The following is a 21,989-nucleotide window of genomic DNA, read 5'->3' on the forward strand; positions in this document are numbered from 1 at the left end:
CTCACACCCTGGACACCATCTATTTGAACTTCTGCCGTCAGGTAAACGTTACAAATCAATAAATAATCACACTGAATAGAACCAAAACATAAAATGCTGCTACAAGGGATTGTGCAATTGACAGATGACTGAAAGTATGGTTGTGTGTTTTTCTATTCTTATTTTACAAGCACACTATTTATTTTAGCTACATATTTATTTATTTATTTAAGCTATTTTTATGCCATTTTTTAGTTTTATAATACTCTGAATGATGCCCTGACTGGTTAGCATTTTTAATTTTGTTGTACATGTTGCAGTGACATCTATTCTATTCTGTTCTATTCTATTCATATCTATCATATCTATTCATAATCAGCTATAACGTTAAAACAAGTAATGCGAATAACATTGAATGTCTCATTACAGTGGCATCTGTCAGAGGTGGGATATATTAGGCAGCAGTCAGTTCTCAAAGTTGATGTGTTATGGAAACAGGAAGCGCAAGGATGTGAACTTAGACAATGGTCATACTGGTGATGGCAAGACGACTTTGTCAGGGCATCTCGAAAAACGCAGGGGTTCTGGATTGTTCCCTGGAATGCAAAAAGTCATCCAAGGAAGGACGATCTGTCCGTCACAGTCCAATTTTGATCATTTGGGTGGGTTCAAAGAAAAGGTACAAAGTTGTTTAGCACATCTAGGTGTAAAAAAAAAAAAAAAACATCAAATGAAAGCTGACAATCTGATCTATTGACTCATATTCTTTGACTTTTGATCTCAAACCCAAATGTCTTCAGTGTATAGCAAATAAACAAAAGAATTTGGCTTATGTGTGTGTTTGATTTTAGACTTTTTCAGTTTTCTCAAATGCCAAACAACTGTATATCATATCATCACCATTATTTGGCTTTTAATTACCAGATTTTCTAGTAGCTACGTACTATGCTACTAAATTGACAAAGGTGAGGTTGTTATAACAACTAAAGCAGGCTTTATGACAGCTGTGTATGTTCAAACGTATTTAAATCACTTGCCATTAAGTATAATGTTCATGAATCTATAATCTTAAGCTAACGAGTAAAATGATAGTGGAACATAATTATGGGTATATTTACAATGTTTGTATGCTGTCGTACATTAGGAAACCACATGAGCTGTTTTCTGACAGAGTACTCAGCTAAAACAATATACGGGTCAGGAATGATGAAGCTCGCGCGCGACCTGAGAAAAGGCGGTGCACGCGCTCTGCCTGAACTGACGGAGTGTTTATTTGATACCGCGTGGTCACTCATCATCTGAGACAGAAGGTCAACTCTAGTCAGGATCACGATTAGTATTGGCTTTCTGAAGCGCAACGGAGGGCAGCGACTAAATAGTAAGCCTATTTTCGGTGCATATATCCACACGATTCTCACTCTGAAGCCATCACGGCCGCTAACACCTCGGCATCATCAAGGTGAGTCTGAGGATGAATTTTATCTCAGTCGTTAAAAAAAAAAATGCATGCATCATCATTACAATCATTCACTTAAAGCTAAAACAGGTCGTGCGTCTGCGTCGATTGTGTACGTATGATGTGCGCGATTTGCCGCGTTATAACCAGGATCATGTGTGAAAGAGGTTCGCATTGCGAAATTGTTCTAGGTGTTGCCTCATCCTATGCGTTGCTGCATGCATGCTTCTGCTTACGATTTTCAATCATGCATCAACGCATTTCCTTCATGCGTTTCATGGGAAATTAACAGATTAATATTTATATTTCGCTGGATGGATAGACGCATCACTGCATTAAACAAACCTCGTGAAGACGCCCGAGCTATCAGTTAGGCATCAGACAGATCATCGTTATGCTGACTTTAAATGACTATTCGTATGCTTACTAGAATTATATAAGTCCTATTCTGGCACGGTGCACCATAGGAGCCTAACATGACTTGTGCCTAAATTTCCAGGTAACTGATACCGGTGCAACAAGAAACAAGAGCGCAACCATGTCACTGTATCCGTCTTTAGAAGACCTGAAGGTGGATAAATTTATTCAGGTATGGCTGCTGTGCGTTGTGATTGTAATTACAGAAGCAGTAAGTAACATCAGCATATGCATCCTTCTTTTCATCCTGAAAATGAAAAAAGAAAAAAAAAAAGCTCATCGCTCATCTCTTCTGCAGGCGCATAACACTCCCACTGCCAGTCCATCCAAAGCCACACCCCTGGCACTCCCTGACCCCGCCCAATACCAACGTAGTCCCGCCCACAGTGGGGCAAAATTGGAGGAAATTGAAACAGGTCAGACATTTTTCAATATATAAATTAATTGATAATGTGTGAGGTTGTGTTTTATGGTATTTATAAATGTGTGTGTGTGTGTGTGTGTGTTTGCATGCATAAACAGATGCCTCTGGAAGTTTGTATCCGCAGCTGAGTGAGTTTATGGGCCTGAATCTTAGTATTGAGGCAATAAAAACCTTTTCTACACCAGTCCCTGAGCAAAGTAGTGGAGTAAGTCTTTTATTATTATTTTCCTTTTTTACATTTGTGGCCATGTCTATGTAAGCTGTTTTATGTGGCACAAATAAATGCAGAGTCTATAGACTATATCTTCTGTTGTTCGCAGGCTCTCAGTGTTCATTCTTCTGGCACAAACTGGACAGTTGCTCCCATAACTGGCAATGACATGGGAGTGAAGAGGGCTGAGATTCGGCAGGGAGTTAGAGAGGTGTTGCTCTGTAAAGACATGGACGGGAAGATTGGCCTTCGCCTCAAAGCCATAGATAATGTAAGATGAATCAATAAACTGTGCGCACACACACACACAGCACATTCAGACTTTATTAACACATTCTTGTAAACACTGCAGACCAGCTGACATGTTCAAATATTAAAATATTATTTGGTCATAAGGAAAATTCAAGAAATTTCCTTTTTATTATCTTAAGCAATTATCTAACCAAAAGCAGAGGACATACGATTCATACTAGCACTACTGTTACTACTACCACTAATTGTTTCTATACAAGAAACCAGAGCAATTTTCATTAGTTACTGTTATTCAAAGGTAAATAAAAATCAATAAGAAAAACATAACGATTGTTAAAGGTCTAACTATTTTAGAATTTTGTTGTTTTGTGATGGTTGACAGTGATGCTAATCAAGTCTGAAAGCCTCATTTCTCTGCTTTTTCTATAACAACAAGAAAGGAGTGTATGCTGAACAATTTAGCTCTATGATAGTTCCCTTTATAGAGATGGAGTTACTCATAAAATATTTTTTCACTAACAAAGACACAAAAGCAAAGCACTATGGTTGGCACAGCATTCTCGGCTGCTTATAATTTAACACTACAATAGTAAAAAAAAAAAAAAAAAAGCTAGATACATACACTCATCCTTCACATTATTAGGAACACCTGTACACATGAAAAGTGATGCAGTGTTCTAATCAACCAATCATGTGGCAGCAGCTCAATACAAAAATCATGCAAATACAGGTCAAGAGCTTCAGGTTCACATCAAATTTCAGAATTAAGAAAGGGTGAATTTAAGTTATTGAATTTTGCAACACAATAGTATGCCGTGGCATGGTTGTTGGTAACAGATGGCCTGGTTTGAGTATTTTAGAAATCTCTGACCTCCTGGGATTTTCACACACAACAATCGAAACACTAGAATTTGCACAGAATGGTGTGAAACACAAAAACACAGAAGGAGCAACAATTCTGTGGGTGGAAACGCCTTATTGATGTCAGAGGTCTGAGGAAAAATGGCCAGATCGAGATGCCAGGAAAAATATATTAGCGCTAATAATCACAACTGTGTTGAGCAGAAAAGCATTGTTCCTGGGCTATAGTAGCAGAAGACCACAAGAAATTCTACTCCTGTCAGCCAAGGGCAAGAATCTGAGGATATCCTGGGCACAGACTTACTCAAATGGGAAGGATAAAAAAAAAAATGACCTTCTCGTTCCAGACACAATCAGAGTGCTGATGATAGCCTCAGATTCTTGTTCTTGGCTGATAGGAGTGTTAGTGCCTCTTGCAGTTGTAACCCTTCCACCTCAAGGTTTGATGTGTTGTTCATTCTGAGATGCTTTTCTTCTCACTAAACAGGATATTTTTTGTTTGTCACACAATTCTGTTTAAACTCTTGAGACTATTGTGTATGAAAATCCCAAGAGATCAGAAGTTTCTGAAATACACCAGCCCACACCATGCCACAGTTAAAATCACATCATTTTGTTCCCATTCTGATGTGATCAATCACTGGAGCTCTTGAACTGTATTTGCATGATTTGTTTTCATGAATGTGCAGCGGTTCGTAATAAAATGGCCACTGAGTGTACTACTTGATTGTAATTATAATATGATTGAAATATTACATATCGCAACTAATTCCATATCTTTAATTTTGAAACTGAAAAGAGAATTTTTCTCTAAATTACTGTGTGTTATTGGCCAGCCCTGAGATTATTGTGGTGTCTGTTATTCAGGGCTTGTTTGTACAGCTAGTACAAGTGAACACTCCGGCAGCATTAGGAGGGCTTCGCTTTGGTGATCAGATTCTGCAGATCAACGGAGAGTCCTGTGCTGGCTGGAGCAGTGACCGTGCACACAAGGTTCTGAAGAATGCCAGTCCTGAGAGAATAACACTAGCTGTACGAGACAGGTAAACACATGATGCTTATCTTTAGGGTGTAATCTGGTAGTCGGTGTATCCGGTTGTCATGAACATACAACACACAAATATTTTATTTATTAGAACGAGACTGCCTCAGCTAAATTATTAATTAAGCTACCAGAAACAGGATCTTATGTCCACACAATGAATCAGCAATATTGAGCAAGTCTAAATGTAGATAACTATGTCAATTGAGGTTTTTTTTACCATTTGAGACACATTTTTTTTAAATTCCAAACCTCCAAACAAAAGCAAAAGAGTTTTACACTCAAACTGAAAGCCAAGGAACAGCCAGTACTCACAGTGTTTAGTAATTGCTCATCAGCTTTAATAGATAACTCAGGAGTGTATATGACCTACAGAAGAAGTAGGATGGCTATACCAGGACTAGGATTTATTTTATTTTATTTTTAAAAATTTTTTTACCTGTGGTTGCAAAGACAACAGCAGCATTTGGCTTTCCAATAATGGGCAAGCTCGGAAACCTTGGGTCGTGGTATTAATGTGGATGTTAATTTGACACGTACCATCTACTTTAAAATTGTTGGAGACTAAGTACACCCTTTAATGGCGACAGTACTCTCTAATTTTTCAGGACTGGTTTGGGGGAAGAAGATAATCAGTTCATGGTGACCACTTGGCCTTCAAATTTCTGCAAAATTCCACAGAACTCAAACTGTTGGAGCATCAGTGGGATGTGCTGGACAAACAAATCAGAATCATTGAGGCTCCATCTCAAAACTTATGGGACTTAAAGGATCTGGTGTTCGTGCCCCACACCACAGCACACCTTTACAAGTTTTGTGGAGTCCATGCCTCAATGAGTCAATCCATGAGTCAGAGCTTCTTTGGTGGCACAAGGGGAACCTACCCAATATTATGCAGGTGGTTTTAATGTAATGTCTGGTCAGTGTATATGTATGTTTACTATGGATGGGTGACATTTCTGGAAAAATTGGTGGTTTGATTTTTGTTTGGGAAAGGATCAGTTCAAATGAATACAGAATTATGCTGATTGAGTACCTTTCTCATATGATCAACATTTCTATCCTTAATGTAGTAGTCCCAGAGCACAAGAGCTGGTTTAATGAGGATGAAAATGATGTAAATCATATGCTATGGTCTTCACAGTCAACAGATCTCAACCCACTTGAACACTTGATGGATATGTCTTACAGCACTCTCTACTTCCATCATCAACACCAACTGAGGATATATTTTTGGAATTACTTCAGTACAGTATCAAAGACTTTTAATCAATAATCCAAAGAAGACTGAAGTTCTTGTGGCTTGTGATTGCCCAAAACCTTATAAAAACTTATCTTGTCTGATCCTCTCTTATGGCGGTGCAGCAGTAGCATGCAACCACTCTGCATCCAAAATGGTGCTATTCACGTTTTTAGGCCAAATTTTGGAGGTACATGGGCACCAGAGAAAGCGGTGTTCATGTATACGGCCGCCAGACGCTGTTACAGTACAGTAATCATGAAACAACTAACCTGCATGAGAATGTGCTGGAGAAGCCTTGCGACCTCAGCTTGCAGCGAAGGTCAGTCCTCCAGTCCTCGGTGTTGCTTAATCCCGGTGGCCAGGAGAGGTAACGTGGAAGCGGTGCTCAAGACCAGTGAGGCAAGCAGATGGGTGTCCGTGCTAGGCTAAAAACAAACCCAAGCAATCCAGCTCTCCCGTTCAATTTACTATCAAAAATTTGCTCCCTGGACAATACAGTGGACTACATCTGACTTCAGTGGACCACATAGAGAGAGTTGAGAATACAGCTAGAGACTCCTGTGTCTTTGTTTTCACAGAGATGTGGCTCAGCGACAGAGTTCCGAAGGCCGCCATTCAGCTAGACAGGCTCACCTTGTTTCGTGCAGACAGAAATGCAGCTCTGTGCGGTACGGTGGTGGAGTGTGTGTTTACATTAACACAGAATGGTGCAAGAACTCGAGCAAGAGCTTGTTTCTAATTACAGCTCATCGCTAATGGAGTTTGTGACTGTTCGATGCAGGCCATTGTATTTACCACAGGAATTCACCACTGTATTCATTTTCAGAGTGTACATTCCCTCCAGCGCTAATGCTAAGGAGGCACTTTGTGAACTCTATGGGGCTATTAGCGATCTGCAGAATGCTCACCCCAAAGTTTATTATGGACATTTGAACCATGCAAATCTGAAAGCCATGCTCTTTATGTTCCATCAGCATGTGGACTTTGCAACGAGAGGGGCGAACACGCTGGATATTTGTTTACACAAACGTCCCTGGCGTGTACCACACTGAGCCCCACCCTCTACCTCGGCTACTCAGACCACATTTCTGTGATGCTAATTTCAGCATGCAGACTGCTCATCAGACACTCTAAAGTCTAAAGCTCCAGTTCTGAAGCAGGTGAAAACCTGGCCAGCAGGAGCCACCGATGCTCTTTATTACTGTTATGAGTGCACTGACTAGCAGATGTTCAGAGATGTTCAAGCAACGGCGATTCCATCAACTTCGAGGAGTACATGACATGACCTTCTCCAAAAACATCACCACACACTAGAACCAGAAGCTGTGGATGACTGCACAGGTATGTGCGCTGTTGAAGTCAGGGCATGGCATCCACATGGCACATGGCATGTGGCAGGGCATCCAAGGGACAAGACAACTTCACCTGCCTGTGACAGTGATGCCTCCCTCCCAGATGCACTGAACAACTTCTATGCTCAGTTTGAGGTGCAGAACAATCCAGAGGCAAGGAAGTCCATCCCTCCTCCCAGTGACCAGGTGCTCTGTCTAACCTTGACTGATGTGAGGAGAACTCTATGCAGAGTCAACTCACGGAAGTCTGCTGGACCTGACAACATTCCTGACAGAGTCTTCAGGGAGTGATCTTCAAAATTTCCCTGAGCAGCACTATTGTTCCAGCGTGCCTCAAGACCACGTACCATCGTCCCCGTGCCAAAGAAGTCTACAGTGTATTGCCTCAGTGACAATCATCCTGTCGCACTTACACCCATTGCGCTTTGAGAGGCTCATCATGAGGCACTTCAAGATCCAGCTGCCACCATCACTGGACCCCCTGCAGTTTGCGTGTCTTCCAAACCACTCCACAGATGATGCCATTGCCATGACCCTCCATCTGGCCCTCACCCACCTGGACAATAAAGACACATACATACGAATGCTGTTCATAGACTTCAGTTCAGCATTCAACACAATCATGAGCCTGCTGGGCCTGAACACCACCCTCTGCAACTGGATCCTGCACAGCTTTACCCACATCAACAAGTTCGCCGATGACTCAACCATGGTGAGTCTCTTTAGCAAGAATGAAGAGTCAGCATACAGAGAACTTGTTGACTTCAAAAGAGCACAGAGCGACCATTCTCTGAACATTGATGGATCCTCCGTGGAGATCAAGAGCACCATATTCAGCAACACCAGCTCCATCAGCAAGAAAGCCCAGCAGCATCTCTACTTCTTACAAAGGCTTAGGAGAGTACATCCCTCCCCCCATCATGACCGTCTTCTACTGAGGGATCATCGAGAGCATCCCGAGTAGTTGCATCACTGCCTGGTTTGGGATTCCATCTCGGATCCAACTTGGATCGCAAGACCCTTCAGCGGATAGTGAGAAGAGCTGAGAAAATCATGCAAATCTCTCTTTCTTCCATCACGGACATTTACGCCACACGCTGGACCCCCAAAGCCAACAGCATTGTAGATGACCGCACACACTCTTCACCCTCCTACCATCTGGAAAAAGGTTCAGGAGCATTCGGGCCCACACAACCAGACTGTGCAACAGTTTCTTCCCTCAAGCCATCAGGCTCCTCAACACCCAGAACTGAACTGCACCGAACTGACACACACACACACACACACACTCGTTCAGTAAAAATCTATGTTTACAACACCACCCATATAAACACTGATAAAATACTTTTTATGCACGATCACTTTAATACTGTTTTGCACATCAAAATTCAATCCTGTTATTGCAAGTGTACATACTGTATGTTTACAAAACCTTCTCAGTGTTTCTAACCCTTATTTGCACAATGCCATATACAGTCTGAACCCTGGTCAGCGCTATTTTATGTATCTGAACTGAAGTGCATTGTATTGTTTGTGTGCACTGTCTGTCTGCACACTATGCACTTCATGTGGCTAGGACAACTTACTCCTAGTCCTTAGCTCTGTGTTGTTTTTGTTTTATGTAGCTCTGTGTTGTCTAATGTATCCCTGTATTGTTTGATGTAGCACAATGGTCCTGGAGAAACGTTGTTTCATTTCACTATGTAATATGCTTTAAAATTACAATAAAAGCTTCATGACTTGACTTTTGACTTGACTTGATTGCAACTCAATCTGGGCAGGTTTACTTAACAAGATCACTCAGACCTCCATAGACTCACTAAACACCAGTGACCAATCTTATCTACAGGAGCTTAGTTGAAATAAATTGGTTGGAATTGAATATCCTGGTGCTAAAGTAATGGGAACAGCACTTAAGATGGCGAGTGGGATTCCACTAAGGTGTATAATAAGTGCAAGTCAACAAGGTCATGTTAAAAATGGTATTGAAATGAGGCTTTAGTGTTCTCTGTCATTTTGCAGGCCACTGGAGCGTGCTGTCACGCTGCATAAGGACATGAATGGACAGCTTGGTTTCATCTTTAAGAAAGGCAAAATCACATCCATAGTAATGGACAGCTCTGCAGCTCGTAATGGACTGCTTACTGACCACCAGATCTGTGAAATCAATGGACAGAATGTGATTGGACTAAAGGTAAATCTCTCTCCCTATCTTTTCCCCTCTCTTTTTCTGTGTTTTTCTCTCTAATCATATTCAAACTTAAACTTTTAAAACACTTCTTTTTGAGGTTTTGCCTGCACAAATCCTCTTCATGAATGTGGGGGTGTTTTAGGTTACAACTGACTAAATGTTATGCAATTCTAAGAGTTATTAAAGTATTTAGGTCTTCCAAATGGTGAAACTATATTTAGGGTCTCTTTGGAGAATTTCCAGTTCCTATTACAGAGGACCTATTACAACCCTCATGTACACAAATCAAGAGTGTTTGTCCCTTGGTTCCCTGGAAAAGTAGTAACATCACAAAGATGAATACATTGCGATCATACTCCTGAAGTACATGAAGGCCTAAAAACAATAAATGCCTCTGCTTCTCTCCCTCATTTTTTTCTGTTCATCAGGACTCTCAAGTGTCAGACATCCTCAACACTAGTGGGAATGTTGTGACTGTAACTGTGATGCCAGCGGTCATCTTTGAACACATGATGAAAAGGTAAACAGGGGGATTGTGTGTAAACAAAATTCAGTTACTTTGGAGCACTCCTCATATCCAGAAAATTGTCTTCATTTGCTTCCCTTGACAGGATGTGCAACAGCATTGTGAAATCTCTAATGGACCACTCCATTCCAGAGGTGTGACGTGGACAAACCCTCACCTGGCTCAGAATGGGCTTTAGTGTGCACTACAGCTTAGATGAAGTGGCGTACACACGCACAGTGTTTGTGCTTTTAAGCAGTTTAATACCAGAAGTGAAAAGTGAGAGATGTTTCTCTTTTTTTTTTGCAGTATTTTCTCTTTTCCATCATTAATTAACCATGTTGTGTTAAATGTGTAGTGTTTTTTTCAATCCCAAAAGTCAAATCAAAGCTTTACTGAAATAAAGTAAAAAGGAAAATGGGCTATATCTGCTATATTGTATACAAATTTCAAACACTTTCTTTGTTGTATGGAATTTATTTAGTTACATGGTGAAAGAGTTCATTGTATGTTAATTTTATTGACTTGAGCTGCTTATTTTAGGTTTACTTATTCTTATTATGACTCTGTCTAAGAGCACACACATACACAATTTAATGGATCCACTAGGAAGATGCTTCCTCGATTTTTTTTCAAACCTTTGACTTATTTATTAATTTATCAAAGTAGTAAACATATACTGTACAGACGAATCCACAATTTACAGGAACGGTTAAACTATGCACAGTTACAACATACGTAAACAAAATCATTTTAAGAAAGAAAAAAAAAGTTCTTATAGGATTTCAACTACAGTTGAATTTGTAAGTATATTAGTCAACTTTTAAACTGAGTTCATTTTATGTAGTTTTATTAACATATTCTTTATAAAGCAGGTATCCGTTCACTCAAACCCAGTGGAACTAGTGTTGATATGAGTTGAAATAAAAATGTTAGCTAGAAGAAGAACTTAGTTTTGACAGGATCTTACTTCATAGGAGTGTTGATATCCTTTCTGTTGAACTGTTTTCTTGATTTAATTGAAGAAAAATAAATCTTGATTCAGTATTGGTATGAATGGTTTTTAAGACTATTGAATAATGTCAAGGAAATTCTATTTATTTAGCATGTGCAAGATTCAAACATTTCATATTGTCCAGTGGTTTTTTTTGTTTTTGTTATTTCCACCTAAATAAAAATGTAAAAAAAAGTCATCTAAATACAAGTGTGTTTTTATAGATAAAAGTCTACAAAAAGACTTACTACAAAAAGACTCTATTACTGATGAGTATTATTTAGTACTATTATTTAGTATTAGTTCTAAAAGACTACTATTACTGATGAGTATTAATTAGTGCTATTATTTAGTACTATTATTTAGTGCTATTACTAAAAGACTACTATTACTGATGAGTATTAATTAGTGCTATTATTTAGTATTAGTTCTAAAAGACTACTATTTCTGATGAGTATTATTTAGTACTATTATTTAGTGCTATTACTAAAAGACTACTATTTCTGATGAGTATTATTTAGTACTATTATTTAGTGCTATTACTAAAAGACTACTATTACTGATGAGTATTATTTAGTACTATTATTTAGTGCTATTACTAAAAGACTACTATTACTGATGAATTTTCTCCAACATTTCCCCAATTATGGGAGCTTTACATGCTCTGTGCATGTGTGTTTTCCTCAGATACTGACAGGAAATTGATAAGCAATCATTACAATTCCACGTGGTATGAAACCATTAGTCCAAATGATGTAGTAAAGAGATCCAGGGTAAGACTGATTGGTTTCTAATCGCAAAATTAGGTGATTTGTGTTTAAATCACTTCGTGGATATGTATAGTGGATATCTGCCGAAGATGCAGAATGCTAGAATGCTAAAAGGAGTAACAGAAAACGATCACTGCATATAGCTACCCATCAAATGACTAAAATAACCCAGCCTGCTCAACCTAATTCCCGTAGAGTTAATTAGAGCCACAGATCTCGCGAGAACAATCCGGGCTCTTAAGTTTGCCACGTTACGCACGTCCAAAAAAAAGGGGGCGGGCTCAGAGGCGCAGATGCACGCGATTCGCTCTCTGTGGAAAAGCCGAGCATTGATTGGCTACAAGCTCAAGGAGCGCCTCCTTGACATTGGACGAAATCTTCTACTGTCAGCCTCACACGGAAACGCATTATAGTTGAACTACGGATTTTGTCCTGATTTGTTGATTGTGATATATTTCTGCACAGGAGCCTGGAAACCTTGAATAAGTTTCACTTTTAGATTGCACCGCGATCTCCGCCATGGGTCAGAAGAAACCTGCACGCAAACAGGCTAGAAAAGGTAACTGTTTCCACTCTGTGTGTGTGTGTGTGTGTGTGTGTGTTAACTTATGGGAGTGTGCGAGGATGCTCAGATATCTCCAGAGGTATCAGCTGTTTGCACATTTAAAAATAAAATGATAACTATATCTCACGTTGATGTTCATATTAAAAGCAAGAATTATAATAGTAATGATAGCAAAGAGGTGTGTAGTGCACGAGACATTTTACACACACACAAGGCACTTAATACTACAGGCGATGTGGGTGAGTCAGGACCAGTGGGACCCATGACCAGTAACATAATTTTGTTTGTCCCAGATTGAAATGCAGTAATCTATTTGGAAATGTCATTCAGCTGACTTGACACACACTCCAGTTTCCAAATATTATGTAGTATGTAACGAATCAGAGACCTGGTGCCTATTATTTCATTTATTCCTCATTTATTTTTCGTTGATATTTATTTTTCTTGTTATCTGAAGCAGTCTCTGGCAAAAGAATTTCCTCCGGGATTTAATAAAGTTCTATCTTCTCTTATCTCATCTTATCTTGTCTTCTCCACCGCCGCGCACTTTGTTAAAAGGACTAATAACAAATTTGCACTACATTAATACTTGAGGTTTGTTTATCAAATTGATCTTTACAAGACCCACAGGCCAAGCCAATACAGGTAAATATGGTCATTTAAACAAAAACAAACAACAAAAACTGTAGACATCACGAGCCATCTTTGCATCTTTTTTTGCCAACTTTGTGGGAACAGTTTGGGGATGACCCGTTCCTGTTCCAACATGACTGTACACCAGTGTACAAAGCAAGGTCCATAAAGACATGGATGAGGGAGTTTGGTGTGGAGGATCTTCACAGAGTCCTGACCTTAACCCGATAGAACATCTTTGGTGGAGCCAGATCTTCTCGTACAGCATCAGTGCCTGACCTCACTAATGCGCTTCTAGAGGAATGGTCAAACATTCCCATAAACACACTACTAACCCTTGTGGAAAGCCTTCCTAGAAGAGTTGAAGCTGTTATAGCTGCAAAGGGCGTGCCAACTCACGTTCATGTGCATGGAAAGGCAGACGTCCCAGTTTTGGAATGGCTCACAGTCTGTGCTCTAATACATCCTAAAGGTGTTCTATCGGGTTGAGGTCAGGACTCTGTGCAATCAAGTTCCCCCACACCAAACTTTACAGACTTTAAGGATCTGCTGCTAACATCTTGGTGCCAGATACCACAGCACACCTTCAGGGATCTAGTGGAGTAAAATGAGGACCAACACAATATTAGGCAGGTGGTTATAATGTTATGGCTGATCAGTGTATGTCAAGCATGATGACTTGTCATTATGAGCAGATCCTTTATTTCTCCAAACTTTGGCTGTCCCATTACTTTGTTTGAGGTCCATGTTGGTGGCTCATATCTATATTTCTCTGTGAATTCCAGACTGACCTTCGTGCTGATGAGGGGTTTGGATCTTGTAGTATGGCCCCTATATTTCTGTTCACAAAGTCTTCTTCAAACATTGGATTGTTATACCTTCACCCCTGATGTGTAGAGGTTGTTGGAGATGTCGCTGACTGTTGTTTAGGTTTTTTTTGTAATGTATCTATCATCAGCTGTTGTTGTTTTCCTCGGCTGAACTGTTCAAACTCTGGTTGTCTTTCTTTTTCAGGGCATTCCAAATTGCTGCACTGGCTATGCCTAGTGCTTGTTCAATGGTTCTGAGAGATTTTTCCCTCTTTTTCTCAGTTCGCCAACATGAAGACAGCTCTCAGATCTTCATGTTGGTTCATTCTTTTAACAACAAATGCAGACTTCGCAGGTGAAACCCAGGGCTTAAACCAGGAGTAGATATTCAAAGCTATTAATTGATTATGCAATCAATATAACAGGGCACCTGGGTAATGAGAACTACCTGTCTGTCACTTGTTCAGATATTTTTGAACACTTGAAAAATGCGTGGATTCAAGTAAATGGTGGCATGTTCTTAGTAGTTTAACATATCTAGTTATTAGGATATGAAAGCTGAAATTTTGTGTTATGAGGAAGTAATTACATAATTTCATATTTGTCAAGCTGAGTGGTTTCAAATCTGTATACAATATCAAACATGAGGTAACACAGAACATAGGTTGCATATGAGCATCTCATTCAGTGAGGTACGTTATGCAACACCTAGATGACTTAAACCATAAGATCCGTTTGGTACAACTCCAACCAAATGCTTCTGATAACTGGAGCTAAGACTTTCACGTTGAGGAAAACTTTTATTTTTGTTTCTTTTGAGCCATTCAGATGTAGAATTGCTTGTGTGCATTTGAGTATCAGAAAACAGAATGATGACTGAACATTCTTCGTCAGGATTTTCTGTCAGAATTCATGTTTCCATAAATTATGGCAAGTCAACCATACCCTGAACAGCAATACATATGCAAGCCATCACACTACCACCACCATGTTTCTCTATTGGTGTATTGTTTTATTATTATTATTATTATTATTATTATTATTATGGAATACTATACTAGCTTTGTGCAAGATGAAACCAGATTCTTCCAAAAAAGTTTTTTTTTCAACTCATTAGTCCACAGAACATTATCACTAAAGGCTTGGGGGGTCATCATTGTGTTTTATTTTTGCAAACTTAAGACAAGCCTCTTGACTAGCTGTGGTTTTCATCTTGCAACTCTCCAATCATGCTGACTTGATTTGAGGCGAGCAAGGCCGGTAGCTTTTACAGATGTGTTTTGGGTTTTTTGTGACTTACTGCATGAGTTGTCAATGCACATTTGGAGGAATTTTTGTAGTCTTGGTAGATTAAGCACTGCTCCAATGTTGTAGATAATGAAACTGTGTTTCACTGGAATCCCAGAGCCTTAAAAAATGGCTTTGTAACCCTTTCTAGGGTGATGTTTTTCAGTAACTTTCTCATCGCTTTCAGAATTTCTTGTCATAGCAGCCTAATGTGCTGCTTGTTCAGACCTTTCAGCTTTAGCTGAAAAAGTTCTGTTTCCGATGTTAGTTTTAACATGGCTGGTCGTGGTCTGGTCTGAGTGTGTCTAATTTTGGGGGCTATGACTTTTACACATAGGGCCAGTTTTGTTGGACAATGTATTCATTCAATAAATGGAAAAACTATTTTGTGTTTACTTCAGTGGGTCTTGTATTACAGTTTACAGTTTGATGATCTTAAAAGATTAAAAGTGATGCAAAATATATCAAAATGTGTAGTGAGTGGACAAAAACAGAGAAATAAACAATTTAATGTCTTGCCTGCACATGTCCTAAATACGGCTTAAAAGTTTGACCATTATATGATATAAATGTTTGGTGGTATTTCAAATGATTTACCAGGCAAGTTAATATATTCTATCACAGGACTTCTCAATACTTTTGGAGCCTCTAAAATAAATTTCACATACCATCTCAGTATCCTCAGAGCCTTTTCTGTTCTGGAAATTTCCACAAGCAGAACATGTTATGTCCACGTTTTATTATTATTTTATACGTCAGTGAGCAGGCAAACAGGATAATAACTTACAAAAATAAATAAATAAAATGTAAAAACTTTAATTGTAGTGGGTTTTGTCCACTATAACAAAAAGAGCAAATCGCTCCACTTTGAGAACCAGTGTGTTTAATGGTGCCAGTGTGTTAAGGTTGAGTTGAAAACTCTACAGACATTAGCGCATTCAAATCTTCAGGGCTATTTCTGGGCTATCTATGCTTAATAACACATCAACTGTGTTATATTTTAAGACATGTCTTAAGGTGTGTGTGTGTTGGGGGGGGGGCTTTTGTGATCTACATTGAGTTGTCCCTGATTGTGTGAATGAAAGTCATTATTTCATCTCAGTGTGTAAAAAGTGCAACAGAATTCCAAAGGAGTAACATCTGCATCTAAGTGACGCCCAGCGCGGTGCTGTGGTCCTACCACCCCGTGTGAGTTTGAGCATGCGTACGAGGCACTTCCACAGTCCTTCGTCTCCATATGAGGCCCAGAAGAGCGAAGTGTGGTGACAGCACCCCTAAAAATACCCAACAGGCCGAGCGTAGATCGGGTTGCAGCTGAGCCAGCGAACGCTGCTAGTGCTTCTGCTGCTTCGTATGAGCGAGAAAAAAAAACAACTTTATTTTTCCCTTGCAGGTTTCCTCTGAAGCACTTAGTGGGGGTTAGGATGGGAGAAACAGAAGCAGATGGAACCAAAATGGCAAATCTGGAAGGTAGATTGATCTTCAAGGGAATGCGAGAAGAGAAATGGTCTGGTCAGGCATGCATGAACCCTTCGTCTGTGCAGCAACACTCGCTTGCTACTTGTGGTGCCTCTCAGCGTTTTGTGTGTGTTTTGGAGTTGGAGTGCTTATCATTTCTTACTTAAATTGTGTGCCTTTGTGTCTAATGAGAGCATGTCAGCATGAGGTCAGGCCCAAATCCCAATTCAAGTGCAACCTTGAGCTGAGAATATTTCATATATTTCTGTTTAAAGGCTGTCTCTTGCTGCCACGCTGACCAACACATACGGTTTATTTATAAAGAGACGGCATGTAGTTAGTATGAAAGCATGTTCATCCTTGTTTGGTCCTAACTAGCAATCAACCGATCTGATACGGTGTATCAAATTTGGATCTGATTCACTGACATGCTGTGATGGTGAGTGAAACGACATGGACACAGAACACACACTGTACTTAAGCAGCCGTCATGCTTGTGATATTCTGCATAACATAGCACAAGCTTGGGTACTGCAAGGATATCAGTATCGGATCTGTTTGCAGTTTTAATCAATACTTGCTCCTCTCTTAACCAAGAGAGATGAAAAGGATCAATGCATGTCTAGTCATAAGAAACATCTCAAATAAGTCTATTTATTTAGGACACAGCCATTGTGTTTTAGATCCTGTATTCTTCAGCTTGTGGAGCCTAGATATTGTGTGAGCAATTGAGTAGGTGACCTTGTCAGCAGAATACAATGCCGTCCCATGTTACATGATCCTGTTATTTTTATTTTTTTTAAGCCTCTGTTCCTTCTGTCTCATAAAGGCATTTGGCTGCTACCTGGAAATGCAGTGATGAGAAAATATGACTCTTCTTTCACAAGTTTCATCAAGGGCTTCTGAGCGATATTAATTTTAGTTTTTTAATCTTACTGTAGATGTGACATCGCTCCAATGCACTCAGGAAGTGCTGATTCATGAGATAAGCAAGCTGCAGTTCCTCTTGTCACTGGGGGCATAGAAAGCAGCTCACAGTAGCTTTTATGTTTTATTTGAACATAGTAATATAAGTGAGCTAAACTGATGAGGAAGGTAAACTGGTTAAGGTTTGTTACAAATATCATACATGTCAGGGGGGCTTATTATATACGTATTCTCTTTTCTTGAGCTTTCCGGCTCAACTAGCTTTCCAAATTAGTTTTCTTGCTGCTAAAATGAAAATCTGGAGGAACATGTTTGTATATAAGAGTCATCAGTGTATATATGCATCATGTCAGAGATGAAGGAGAAGCAGTGTGTGTTTTTTTGATACAGATCACGTGCACTCTACTGTCTTCACTCCTATCGGTAGTCGCTGCGTTAAAGCACTTCATATTCGCATAAAGTTGAACTTTCCTCAACTTTTCGAGTTGCTGGACACACTCACATATCATCACCTGCGGTCAAACGCTCAATTCACCCGAAGTCGGCAGCTCTCACTGAAAATGAACGATCTCTGGTCGCTTTGGTGCTGCGAGTTACTATATGGGTGAACATACCTTAAGAAGGCAGGTGCAGAAATATACACTGAACTAGATTACTGTATTAAAATAAATTGTAATACAATGCTACTGATTTTTATTTATTTATTTATTCATTCTGTTTAGAAGGTGTTGATTAGTTTTCTCTAACAGCATGCCCATAACAGAAGTGCAAGATAAATCAACCATGGAAAATAATCAACCATGCGGTTACAGGATCATTCTGTGTCCACTATGTGGTTCATTATTTTTCTATAACATACACAGTAATGTTTTATGTAACTTGTAACTTCTTCTAACTTGTGACTGCCTTTCGAGGATCCTAACACAAAATATAAACACCAAGACTGAATCAGTGCCTGGAACCTGTCTGTCATTGTACATGTCTGTGTTTGTGTTCACAGAGCCCCAGGCAGTACCTGCTGCTGTCAGTAAGAGCCCCAAGAAATCTGAGGGATACTCAATCTTCACCTGGCTCATAGTGTTGGCTCTGCTGGGGGCCTGGATGTCCGTGGCTGTTGTCTGGTTTGATCTAGTCGAGTACAACAATGTTGTGGGTACGTCTACCATTTCCTCTCTTGTGTCACTGCAAAAACTCATCTGTGGTTTTGCAGTGTGAAACATTGCTAGAAGCGGATGCACTCTGTTTAAAACCTATTTGGGTAAAGGTTCATGTGAATGCATTTTAAAATGAATAAACTTTGTATGGAAATCAAGGTTCGGTTATTATACCTCTCCCCTTTGACATAGCATGTCATTTCTATATATTTTTATATAATTTACATAAGATAAAAACAGATTGCGCAGAATCTTCCATCATTTTGCTTTTTTGTTTGAAATGAGAATAGAGACATTTATGTATCAAAGTTTTTGGTTCTGTTTTTGGTTCTGTGGTCTGATAAATTATGGTAAAAAAATCCTCTTCTTCCTTCGCAGGCACACTTGGAAAAGTTTATGATGCTGATGGTGATGGGGACTTTGATGTAGAAGATGCCAAAGTTCTGCTGGGTGAGTTTTAGTGTGTGTGTGTGCGCGCGCGCGTGTGTGTGTGCGCGCGTGTGTGTGCGCGCGCGTGTGTGTGCGCGCGCGCGTGTGTGTGCGCGCGCGTGTGTGCATGCGTGCGTGTGTGTACTTCCTGCATGACTGACTGAGGTCCTTGATTCCCAGCCTGTACTTCTCAACATCTTTTACTGTTTATATAAATCATTTGAATCTGGACCACAGTTCCAAATCCGAGACTACCTGTAGGAGGTGGTATGAGTTTGGTTGCACTGGATCTGTGCAGCAATTCCTGTGAACGTGAACGCAGCTCGTACTCTGCTCTGGCCTTGTTCAGAAAATAAAGTAACTTGTGCAAGTGTTTTAGATGCTGTCGACTATATGTCTGTATTAGTTCCCACAATACACTTGTAGCATGAATAGCAAGGGCAACGTTGTGGGACATAGAAGAGGTGAGATGCTTTACTGCGTATATATGACTAATGAAAATCAGACCTTGCTCTTGTATTGTGGTTCAACAGAAGGTAATGAAACTGGCCTGGAGGCAAATTCCATTTAAATAGAATTGTTTTCTAGTTCTTGCCACTTCCTCAAACTCTGAGTAGATATGACCTCTGTTTTAAAACGTAAATCGGTACGATCTGCTGAAAGACTTGACTGAGTTCACATTCACCTCGCAGTCCTCCAGTTGACATCCCCTGCAGTGTGCTTTCCTAATAGAGCTCACATCCAGTGGCGCTAAAATAGGCAGCTAATGATAATGACACATGGCTTTCATTTTATAACGCACCACACTAGAAAAAAAGCAGCAAAAATCATTTACTGCTGACATTTCAGATAATTGCTGGGATTTCAAATTCAATATCCGGTTTCAAATTTTATGAAGAAAGCACTTTAAATAGCACAGGGTATGTCAAAGTGATGAACAAAAAATACAGTATACTAATATCAGAATATATTCAAAGAAAATTCATAAGGTGTAAAACACCATAAGAGCAGCCAACATCTGTCTATACTGACTTTGAACCTCAACACTACGTTGTAAAATGATCACACTTTCTAAATTCACATGTTCAGATTCAAAATTGATCACAATCACAGTGCAACACGCAGTGAAACGCTTTAGGACTGCTCATGTCATAAAAAGTAGAATAGACAAAAATAGAAGAAAAAATAACGATAGAAATAGTATTACTTGTACAAGCGAAAATTTAAAACGTCCGCCCATAGTCTGTCTCTCTATCTCTCTATCTCTCTATCTCTCTATCTCTCTATCTATCTATCTATCTATCTATCTATCTATCTATCTATCTATCTGTTTGTCTCTTCTTTCTTTCTGTCTTTCTTTCTTTCTTTCTGTCTGCCTGTCCCTCTCTCTCTCTCTCTCTCTCTCTCTCTCTATCTATTTATCTATCTATCTACATGCCTGCCTGGATGGATGGATTGGTGGCCAATCTGACTATAATATAGTCTATAATAAAGACTATAATAAAGTGCAGATGTGTGCAGTTGTAATCTTTCAGTCTAGAATGAGAGATTGAAGAAATGAAATGATCCAAAGCTAAGTGTGTGATTTGTGTATTTTTTTTTTCTGTAGATCCCTCACTCTTCAATTTTGTGCTTTATAGGCTTGCCTGACTTTTGCAAAGGCCTTGTCTCTGTGCACACAGAGAGCGCTGATGCTTTAGCAGATGGCAGTTCTGAATTGTTAAAAAGCTTCCTGGCATTTCTGTGTGATGTGCTGATGCCATATGAGGGTGGAGGCGATGCAGAGAGTGTTATGAAGGAGGAGAAGGAGGAGGAGGAGGAGAGGGTCACTGGTATGTCATGAAGTTAGAGGGCATTAGTCCTGTAACTTGAGTTAGAGTACTGTAGCCTGACTGAAAGGATTTTAAAGAACGTTTTGGATGCGCTCGTCTTGTAGAGGAATGCACAGGTCTGCTTGCCTTCTGAGTTTGAAATGGTAAAAGAAGTCTGCTGCTTGTGTGTCATTGTGATGACATTGCATGGATTGTTCCAGATCGCTGTCTGTTTCACATCCATGTGTGGATGTGTGTGTGCGCGTGAGAGAGAGAAAGAGTCAAAGAGATCACTGTCATATACAGCAATGCAGAGATTTGGAGAAGATTTACAGTGTGTTTGTGTGTGTGTGTGTGTGTTTTGTTAATGTGTGTTTAATGCTTTAAAATCTGAACTACAGCAGCGGGGCATAGAGGAAAACAAAAATAATGAATTACGATTTAGGTTTTTTACAAATAGTGTTCAATATTTACTCCAGAGCTGCGTCCCAGATCGCATACTTGTATATTATACTACATCATTTTGTAGTATAAATAGTTTAAGTAGTGTAAGTGTTTCCTAGTGCAGTTCAAGTACCGGATGATGCACATGTAAATGCTAATAATGCAAATGAAGTGTGGAATGTTGGACACTTGGACAGTGTCTTTTGAAATTAGCTCACGTTGTGAGATTTACTTTTTAACATAACCAATAATTCACTGGATTCTTCTAAAGCTAGCAGTGTCACATCACCTGCTTTATCATTATTTGCTATCAGCTTCTGCTACCACAGAAAAACGTTATTTGAGACGATGCTACCCTTCTAAAAATTAATAAACTAGACTATAGAGTACACAGTGCATAGTGTGAAATATTCCACGGGACATATTCCCATAACTTAGAACTCTGAATGTAGAGTAAATGAGTAAATGAAATGTAGAGTATCAGCATGCACAGCTTCAGCAGTAAACAAAGTAGCTCTTCTTATATGTTTAAATGAGTGTGTTTTTGTGTGTGTGAGTGATTTGAATTGAGAAAGAAAATATATTTCACTCATCAGACTGTTAACTGGCTAGTTTTTGTGTGTGTGCTTTAATGCATGTAGGTTGAGAATTATATAAATTCTGTGCAGAAAGTCCAGCATAATTCTCGAATTTGTTCCCACAAGTGAGTGGGAGAACAACAGCTCTCAGCAGCTACAGGTTTTAGCTAATGCACACAACGCTGTGTACCGGCCTG

General features: G+C 39.5%; 2 protein-coding genes across 6 annotated transcripts in view; both read left to right on the forward strand.

The window, feature by feature from the left end:
- Window positions 1-1,167: 1,167 nt before the first annotated feature.
- sdcbp (syndecan binding protein (syntenin)) lies at window positions 1,168-11,095 on the forward strand. Its single transcript, XM_058393960.1, has 9 exons — window positions 1,168-1,438; window positions 1,935-2,024; window positions 2,151-2,268; window positions 2,375-2,481; window positions 2,597-2,758; window positions 4,468-4,643; window positions 9,260-9,431; window positions 9,857-9,948; window positions 10,040-11,095. Exons 2-9 carry the CDS (start codon window positions 1,974-1,976, stop codon window positions 10,092-10,094), a joined length of 933 nt encoding a protein of 310 aa, XP_058249943.1. The 5' UTR covers window positions 1,168-1,438; window positions 1,935-1,973; the 3' UTR covers window positions 10,095-11,095.
- A 1,008-nt stretch (window positions 11,096-12,103) lies between these two features.
- unm_hu7910 (un-named hu7910) overlaps window positions 12,104-21,989 on the forward strand; it is a 30,036-nt gene continuing 20,150 nt past the window's right edge. For 4 of the 5 annotated variants that reach the window (XM_058394687.1, XM_058394688.1, XM_058394690.1 and 1 more), the window contains exons 1-4: window positions 12,105-12,256; window positions 16,385-16,461; window positions 18,377-18,529; window positions 18,909-18,980. In XM_058394687.1, coding sequence (XP_058250670.1) covers window positions 16,416-16,461; window positions 18,377-18,529; window positions 18,909-18,980 — 271 coding nt within the window. In that variant the 5' untranslated portion in view covers window positions 12,105-12,256; window positions 16,385-16,415. Of the gene's footprint in view, window positions 12,257-16,384; window positions 16,462-18,376; window positions 18,530-18,908; window positions 18,981-21,989 lie in introns of all 5 variants that reach the window. The other variant, XM_058394689.1, reaches the window with a different exon arrangement.

This window comes from Hemibagrus wyckioides, linkage group LG07, assembly GCF_019097595.1.
Source record: "Hemibagrus wyckioides isolate EC202008001 linkage group LG07, SWU_Hwy_1.0, whole genome shotgun sequence".
NCBI classification, from domain to species: Eukaryota; Metazoa; Chordata; class Actinopteri; order Siluriformes; family Bagridae; genus Hemibagrus; species Hemibagrus wyckioides.

Bases quoted from the DNA above. Each gene is read 5' to 3' on its own strand.
- sdcbp (XM_058393960.1), top strand. From the start codon at position 1,974: ATGTCACTGTATCCGTCTTTAGAAGACCTGAAGGTGGATAAATTTATT. The intron at 2,269-2,374 runs GTCAGACATTTT...ATGCATAAACAG, and splicing joins ATTGGAGGAAATTGAAACAG to ATGCCTCTGGAAGTTTGTAT. The intron at 2,482-2,596 runs GTAAGTCTTTTA...TGTTGTTCGCAG, and splicing joins TCCCTGAGCAAAGTAGTGGA to GCTCTCAGTGTTCATTCTTC.